The sequence below is a fragment of the Trichosurus vulpecula genome, chromosome 1, assembly GCF_011100635.1.
Source record: "Trichosurus vulpecula isolate mTriVul1 chromosome 1, mTriVul1.pri, whole genome shotgun sequence".
Taxonomy (NCBI): domain Eukaryota; kingdom Metazoa; phylum Chordata; class Mammalia; order Diprotodontia; family Phalangeridae; genus Trichosurus; species Trichosurus vulpecula.
In genome coordinates this window covers 7367290-7376414 of record NC_050573.1, presented here as the reverse complement: position 1 = coordinate 7376414, position 9125 = coordinate 7367290, and the positions used below count along the sequence as shown (strand labels likewise).

The window sequence follows — 9125 nt, the reverse complement described above, 5'->3', positions numbered from 1 at the left end:
GATGAAAGCAGACTCTTTGCTTTCTTTTTCTGTAGCTCTATTTCTTCTCTACAACGTGACTAATGTGAAAATAGGTTTAATATGAATGTGTAAGTGGAGCCTGTATCAGACTGCATCCCATCTTGCGGGGGGATGGGGAGAAAATTCAGAACCCCCAAATCTTATGGAAGTAAATGTTAAAAACTAAAAATAGATAAAAAATTTTTAAAAAAGAAAAAGGTCCCCCAGGCCCCACCTCACACTCAGAAAACAGGTAGAGGTGGCGGATGATGGGAATGGTCAATGTGGAGGCCTGCCGATACAGCTGCCATTGACGGAGCTGTGAGTGGGTCCAACTACAAGGGAAGGCACTAGGGAATCACACCAAGATGGCGATGAGAATGTCCATGTCCTTTGTTTTATTCTGAAAAGCACGTGGTTAGTTCAGGTTACCAGTGACCACTCTAGACACATCACCCAGACCAAGCCCCTCATTTGTGACTTTCCCAAGGTCCTACGCGCAGTATCTATGGGCCACAGGGCAACAAATGAGTTGCTAGTATTTGGACACAACAACGTTATGAGATCAACCAGTGAGTGACCATCCTGTGAGCTAAGTGATGGGGCAGCCTCCATTCTGGTGCCAGTTATGTCGAAAATGAGTAAAAATAACTTCATGTCAAACACAGGAATAAATTTATTATAATAATCCAAACGACAAATAACGTATAAGTATGTGTACAAAATGTTGCCCCCACTCTCCACCACGGGGGCTGCCAAAGAGCCAAAATGGCAGCCTCGAGGGAGGGACCAGTGCCCAGGGATCCTACAGCTTAGTCCAGGGGAAGGGGGCTGCTTCTTCCATGGTTGAGAAGCCTGGCTCCCAGCCCTCCATGCTTCCAATTCCCAGTCCTGAGCTCCATCTCTACACCCCAGGGGAAGCCAGTGACCACCAGAACCTTTGGTCATCAAAAGCCCAGGAATGAATGAAGAGTCATAAATCGACTCAGACAGACAGCTAGGGATTGACTACAAGGTGATCACCTTTGACTCTCCAGGAGTCATCTCATCACGAGACCTCACAACAGGGCCCAAGAAAGGGGGAGGCTAGTGACGACCCAGGGCCATAGGGGAGTTGGCGGTCCAGGCCACATGGCTAGGGAGGCTCCCTGGCTGTGCTGGGTGGAGTGGAGCAGGAAGCAAGCCAACCAGGCCTTGGCACCATGACTACAAAGCCGAGGAGGGAGGCTGGATCTCTGGATGTCTGGCTCTGTGTCAGAGCTCACAGAGGACCCCTCGGAATTTATTTTTTAAGCTGCCTCCATGTTCCACAAACAAAGGTGATGACGTGGGTCTGTATGAACCCAAATTGAACTCAGAAAAGAATTAAACAAAAAAGAAGCTTCCTATGTTCTTGACTTTCTCCACTATGGCCACTTGCATTTGTAATCTAGCGTGGAAGAAGAGCCATCCCGGCCCTGAGAGCTCCCCTTAACAAGGAGGGATGTGGTAGCCAGAGAGGAGGTTGGGGCCAGGTGCCGCAGTGGATTTCAGCAGGGGGACTACATCACAGAGGGAGAGCAGCAGTGAGGCTGAGACAAGGCAGGGGGCCCGTCTCTCTGGAAGAGTGACTCCCGGGCTGGGATCTACAAGGTGACCAATCAAGTCTCCCTAAGATTAGCCGTTCACAAACCATTACGTAGCCTGCAGAAATGATTCAAGATGCCAGGCAAGCAGTACAAGGGTGGAAGGAGGAGAGGAGGGGAAGCTCAACCTATAGCCTGGGCTCTCTGGGGAGCGCCACCAGCCGCTGCCACCACCAGGCTCCTCTCACACCAAGGTTCGGCCCGGCTGGAGGGGAGGGGGCTACGCAGCCGAGAGGCAGGCCTGCCGGATACTCTGCGCCCACGTGTTGAGAAGAGCGGTGACCGAATGCTTGTCGGGGAGCTGAAGCAGCTTGGAAGTCATGTACTGATGCACAGACTGGAGGAAGGGGTTGGCTTCTGGAAAGGAAACAAAGGGGAAGGGGTTGCCACTTCCAGACTTTCCCTCAGGATTGACTTTGGGGCTTCCTGTGCACCTGCTCCCCCATCTCCTTTCCGGTTGCCAAATGCCCCCAGTCACCACATGGGAGGCTTTCCATTTGTGACTTCCCTTGGCTCTCCTGACTCTCCCCTAGACAGGATCACGTTAAGGGCACAGGACTGACCCTGCACCCCTCTCCACTTGTCCCTCACATTACCCACTCAGGAATCAACTCTGTCACTGGCTGTCTAAGCCCTACAGTATTTCTCCACCCAGCTGTGAATGCCAATGCCCAGAAGGCATTCTGACTTGCTCACCACCTCCCCTCGGGTCATCCAAGTCCATCCATACCCTCTTCTAAAGACTGAGCTCATGGCCTCCCCTGAGAGTCAAACCTAGTCAAGCAAGTCCCTCCCTGGAGGTGACTGTGACCAAGGGACTCCTTGTCCCTCTCATAGTCTCTGGGTCTGCCAGATGAGGGGGGTTGGCTCAGAAGCTCCCCAAGGAACCTTCCAGCCCTGACCATCTCTGATTTTTTGGTCTCTATGACTAAGAAGCACCTCCCCCAAGTCTTCCCTGACTGCTACAGCCCACCCTAGTCTCACCCCCTGACCCTATGCATCACTTGATTATACCCCTTGGAGATCACAGCATGTCAAGGGAGGAAAGGGACCTCAGAGATGATTGACCCCAAGGTCTACTGGCTCCCAGCCAAAGAGGCCCTTTTTTCTGGCTGTGGGCACATCCTGTCTCCAGAAGGCAGGGGATCATTAGCCTCTCTGTGTCATGAACCACTCTGGCCAACCAATGAGGCCCAGTAACTCTTTCTTGGAGTGTTTTTAACAATTTCATAATAGAAGGAAATGCTAAATTTTAGTTAGAAAAAAAACAAAAGCAATTGATTTCCCATCCATTTATTTTCCAACCTGTCCATGGCTCCCCAAGGAGTTAAGAGCCCCTGCCCTAACCAGAGTCAAGTTGTCCGAGGGAGGATATGTCCCTTGGTGACTTCTTTGGGACTCCTCCTCCCATGCACCAGTGTTGAAGATGCACAAACAGACCACAAAGCTCCTCATCCCGACCTCTCAGCCCCAGGAATCAGCCCCTCGCTCCCTGCTGAGATCAGATACCCCTGAAGCCAAGGAGGATGGCAGATGGCAGGGACAACCTCACCCATAATGCCCTGTGGCACTATGGCTGAGGCTCCTTCCCTTTCCTGCCCCCATTAGCTTCAGGAGAGGGACGTACCATATTGCCAGTGCTTGTCTATCCATAGAGGGCTCTGGGCCGGGTAGTCTGCGGGAACACTGAGCTCTAGTGGCGGGACGCTGGGAAGGTTCTTGTCATCTACACACAACACAAGACACCGGGTGGTCCCCAACAGGGCCGAGCAGGGGCAGCCCTCCACGGCCGGGGTTGGCTTCCCGCTGTGCCACACCCCTCCCCTGCCTTCCCACAGAGAGTTCACCAGCAGTTCTTCCCCAAGAGGAGCTCTCAGAAGACACTTCCCTTTGTTTCTCTGCAAGGGGGTAGGGAGGTCTACACCAGATATAACAATCAGATTTTTGGGGAGACGTGTTGATCGGTTTTATGTGTTTTTTCCCTTTCATTAAAAACAATGTTTTTCTTTTTAAGAGGTGGCTTTTCTGGGAGAGAAGAGGGGAAAGGGATTCAGAAGGAAATCAAGGTGACATAAAAAGTCTATGACTTAAAAAGACACCTAGGTAACACTCCAATTCTTCCATCTCCTCTGGGGAATCTGGAACCTGAATTCATAGCTTCCAAAATCTAACTGGAGACTCCCCCAGGGCTAGACAGGGGGCCCTCAGAGGCCCCTGATCAGCAGTCACCTCTTACGCACTGCCATCTGAAATGAGGCCTCCTGCCCAACTCCTATGTCCTTGTCTAACAGGATCTCTCTCTCGCTCTCGATCTCTTGGAAGCCCTCCCACATCTGAGAGCTTTTAGGCAGTGGGGTCAGCCCCTGTAGCCAGCAAGGCTCTGGCTTCCCATGAGATGCCTAAGAGGCAAGTACACCAGGGGGTACACAGGTCTCTCCCAAGCTAGGACATGGCCCCACATGGAGGTGCTGGCTGATGGCTCGATATAAATGGGAAATACTTAGCAATAAATAAATAAATAAATATGCAGTAAGACATAGGTAACATTACATTTTAAAACAGCGATCCTTCTGCACACATCGGCGGCCTGTTTCTAATGGAGCCTGGCCCCACTGCCCACGTCTGCCACTGCCGCTGCCTCCTTGTCCTCCTCATCCGAGAGAACACCCAGAGTGCCTGGGGAGGACTCACCCAGCTTACAGATGAGATGCACGGTGCCGTTGTTACTGCAATGGGAGGGGTTCAGGTTCACCAAGAATTTCGGATTCAGCCGGGCCACTTCTCCTTGTAACACATTTGGGATTGTCTGCTTTTCATCATCTTCGTATTTACGTTTCCGAGGGGAGATGACCGGAGCTCTGAGGGAAATTCACCCCAATTGGCAGCTGGGACAGCACAGGCCAGCCTCGCCCCACCCCCATCCCCCCATCCCCAACACAATGTTCAGGCCTCCCCAGCACATACGTGATGGGAGGGCCGTGGATGGCCTCCATGGCTGGTACAAAGGTGCGGTACAGGGAATGGTTGAAGACCGGGGAGCGGATGTTGGCAAGAACGGCGTCCAAGAGGGGTTGGCACAGGTACTGCTGCTTGGTGGGCGGCACAGGAGGTGGTGGAGGGGTGGGCTAGGGGAGGCAGAGAAGGGCACAGCCCATGCAGAAAGTCACAACGCTAAGCTGATGGGGTCCATGCACACTGGCGTTTCACCTCTGACTTGCCATCCCAACCCCACCAACAGCTTTTACAAACCCTGACATCCTTTCCCAAACTTCCCATGGCTCCTCTTTCCCCACTCTCCCCAGCTGAGAGCCCTTCCTTGTATTTGTCTCCCCCATTCCCTATCTCCTATCACTCAGGTGTGTCCCCCACAACGGCCCCCTTCCCTCTTGTCTCAAATGACAAGGGGGCCCTTCTTGCCCAGGCCAAGCCCTCTACCTTCCATCCTGTCTTCTCCAGCACATTCCCCCCCATCCTCCTCCTCATTCATCTGAATCTCTCCCAGTCTACTGGAAGCCTCCCCACTGTGATCACAAATAGCCCCACATCTCTCCTGTCCTTGAAAACCCCTAACTTGCTCCTTCCTTTCCTGCAGCTAATGTCCAACATCGCTTCTCTCTTTCAGGGCCAGACTCTTTTATAAGGCCTCCTACAATCAGGCCTCCAATGTCTTTCCTCTCACTTTCTTCTTAACTCTGGCTTCCAACCTCATCATTCTCCAAAGTGACCGACCATCTCCTAGTTGCCCATATAATGGCCCTTCCTCAGTCTCCTTCCTTTCTGATCTCCCTGATCCCCATTTCTCTAGATTTTCCTGATGCCCACTCTCCTGCTCCTCCTCCACTTCCTTTGCCAGCTCTTCATCCAGCTCTGGCCCAATAGCCCTGGGGTCCCTCAGAGTTCTGTTCCAGGTCCTCTTCTCTTCTTTTTCTCTACAATTTCACTTGGTGATCTCACCAGTCCCTAAGGATTCAATTATCATTCTATGCTGATGATTCTCAGATTTACTCCCTCAGCTCTATGCTTTCTCCTGTGCTTTGGCTCATCTCTGCAACTGCCTACTGGACATTTCAAACTGGCTCCACTACAGATATCCTAAATTTAACTCTTCCAAAACTGAGCTCCTGGGGTGGAGCCAAGATGGCAGAGTGGTAGGAAGCAACATGGCTCATGACTGCCCACAAAACTCCTCCAAACAATCCTAGAAAATGCACCAGACCTAATCCTGATGGGAAAATCCAGAAAAGATCATAGTGAGTCATTTGTCTAGTCCAGGTCAGCAAAGGGAGACAGACAGAGAACACTGGGGACACTAGGAAAAGGGTCAGGGTCAAAAGCAGACACCCTGAGCATGCCTGCATGCAGGAAGAGGTTGTGTACCAGGGCAAGATGTCCTAGACCCCTTCTGGGGCACCCACAAACCCATATGCAAATATTGTAACAGGGACAGTTGCAAACTGGCATCTTTGTCACAAACTACTCAGTTCCAGGTCAAAGACTCGAGGGAGATGGGGCTTGGTAGCAGCCTCCCTGGGTGGTGGATGGAGAAAGGACAGAGTTTAGGAGCTGGCGGCAGCAGCAGCAGAGGCCCAGAGCGTGTGGCCTGGCCTGCAGAAGAAGAGCCAAGGCAGGAGTACTGGACCAAACAGAAGCCTACATTTCTGTTGCTCTGAATCAGCAGTTTTCCAGCTGGCTGATAGGGAGACTCATCATCATTGTACTCTGCAGAGCTCAGAAAAGGGTAGGGAGGACCAAACCAACTGTGCCCTAGATTACACCACTGTGGTCACTGCATCAAAAACTGTCAGGTCTTCAGTCTGTCCATGAGATTCTGGAATCACACAATAGTCAATACCCCAAGAAGTGATATTAGAGTAGAACCAGGTCAGATGTTCCCTCCAGAAGTGCCACAGAGTCCAGGCATCAAGTCTGAAGCTGGGAAATAGACTGGAAGAACGAGCGACTGAGCAAAATCTCAGTGAAAAACACAAAACTCAACTAAACTGCCTTAAAGAGATGCAGGAGAGAGGGGGAAAAGGAAAAAAAGGGAAAAATGTTTTTATAAATGAACTCAGAGTACTTGAAGAAAAAAATTGGAAAAGAAATGAGAGCTATGGAAGAAAGAACTGGAAAGGGAATCAACAGCTTGGCACAAAAGATACAAAACCTTGCCCAGGCAACAGACTCCCTGAAAACCAAAAATGGACCAAACAGAAACCAATGAATCCTGAGGCAATAAGAAGTACCAGAACAAAGTATTGAACAAAAAATGTGCAGATCTAGAGGGCGAGGTAGAATTAAAATCCACTGGTCACCTCCTGAAAAAATCTCCAAATGAAAACTGGGAATATTATAGTCAAAACCTAGAGCTTCCTGGTCAAAGAAAAGTACTGTGCACAGCCGGAAATAAAGAATTCAAGTCCCGAGGAGCCACAGTCAGGATCACATAAGGACTAAATAGCCACCACTAGAAAGGAGCAGAGAATGTGGAACAAGATACTCCAGAAGGCAAAGAATGTGGGGGAAAGCCAAGGAGAACCAAGTATAGTGCTATGGGGGAAAAGGGACCTTTAATGACACAAGGGACTTCCAAGCATCCCTGATGAAATGACTAGAGCTGTGGGAAAACTTTGAAGCTCAAACACAAGAGTGAAGAGCAACATAAAAAGGCCGACATCCATGAACACTAATAATGGATATCCAAATATGAGAAGATGATACATGTGAATCCTAATGTCATTCAGGGGCCACAGAGGGCGTCTGATAAGACAAGCCCTAGGAGTTTTCCTGTTATGTCTTCATGATCTCAAGAATGGCACATGGCACCTTCCCAAAAAGTAACCATTTATTAGGGTATTAAAAACCTCATGAACAAAAACAGAAAATCAGAAATGTTAAATGAATCTTTTTGAAATAAAAATTATATTGAATAAAGGACCCTGGAAGCAGAGATTTAAAAACTAATTGGAAACTAAATTATCTAATCCTAAAGAATGAACGGGTCAAACAACAAATCATAGAAACAATCATTTCATTAAAAATACTGACAGCAATGAGACAACACGACAAAATTTGTGGGATGCAGTTAAAACAGTACAAGGGCAAATCTATATCTCTAAATGCTGACATCAAAAAAACAGAGAAAAGCAGACCAATGAACTGGTCGTGCAACTAAAAAAAACCAGAAAAAGAACAAAATTTAAATCCCTAATTAAATACCAAAATGGAAATCTTGAGAGTCAAAGGAGAGATTAATAAAAGTGAAAGTAAAAAACCACATCACTGAAATAGTAAATAAAATATTTTCTTGGCAAAGATACTCAAGTGATTTGCCATTTCCTTCTCTACTTCATTTTACAAATAAGGAAATTGAGGCAAATAGTGTTAAGTGACTTGTCACACAGCTTGTATTTGAGGCCAGAATTGAACTCAGGTCCTCCTGACTCCAAGCCTGGTGCTCTATCCACTGAGCCACCTAGAGCTGTTCCATAATAAATAAAACTAGGAGCTGGTTTCGGAGGGGCGGGGGGCGAACCACAATGAAACAGACAAACAACTGGCTAATTTTAAAAAAGAAAGAAGAAAACAAAATTACTAGTCTCAAAAAATGAAAAGGAATGCACCACCAATGAAGATGAAATTAAAGCTGTTAGGAGCCACCTTACCTAATTATATTCTAAGAAGAAGAGCACTCTAAAAGGAGTGGGCCGATATTTACAAAAACATGAGCTGCCCAGAGTAACAGCAGAAAAAACATAATGAAATCAACATTTGAACTCAGGGCCTCCTGACTCCAGGGCCAGTCTTGCCCCTAATAACTCTTATCTTATAAAAAGAAACTGAACAAGCCATGAAAGAGGTCCCTAGGACAAAAGCTCCAGGATCGATGGATTTACGAGTGACTTCTACCGAACACTACAGAATAATTCACCCAAACAGAGGCAGAGTTCTACCAAATTCCTTCCAGGACACAAATACGATTTTGATGCCTAAACCAGAGAAAGAAAAAACAGAGACAGACCAATATTCCTAATGAATGATGGTGCAAAAAATTTAAAGAAAATATCTTCAAGGAGATCAGCAGAATATCAAAAGATTATACAATATGACCAGGCTGGAATGATAGTAGGAACTCAGGGCTGGTTCAATATTAGCAAAGTCAGCATCATAATTAGGGACTGCTAGGGGGCGCCACAGTGCACCAAGCGCTGGGCCTGGAGTCAGGAAGACTCATCTTCCTGAGTTCAAATCTGTGACTCTGGGCAAGTCACTTCACCCTGTTTGCCTCAGTTTCCTCATCTGTAAAATGATCTGGAGAAGGAAACGGCAAACACTCCAGCATCTTTGCCAAGAAAACCCCCAGTGGGGTCATGGAGAGTCAGAGACGACTGAGACAACCGAACAGCAACATCGGCATGACTGACCTTATCAGTGACAAGAACGACAGAAATCCCGATCATCTCGATAGGTACAGAAAAATTACAACATCCATCCCTATTAACA

At 48.3% G+C, this 9125-nt stretch overlaps 1 protein-coding gene across 1 annotated transcript in view; it reads right to left on the bottom strand.

The window, feature by feature from the left end:
- Window positions 1-658: 658 nt before the first annotated feature.
- The window catches only part of MED15 (mediator complex subunit 15), an 87897-nt gene continuing 79430 nt past the window's right edge, over window positions 659-9125 (bottom strand). The window contains exons 14-17 of the mRNA XM_036759931.1: window positions 4590-4750; window positions 4317-4483; window positions 3253-3351; window positions 659-1982 (exon numbers count right to left, since the gene is read on the bottom strand). Coding sequence (XP_036615826.1) covers window positions 1846-1982; window positions 3253-3351; window positions 4317-4483; window positions 4590-4750 — 564 coding nt within the window. The 3' untranslated portion in view covers window positions 659-1845. The remainder of the gene's footprint in view (window positions 1983-3252; window positions 3352-4316; window positions 4484-4589; window positions 4751-9125) is intronic.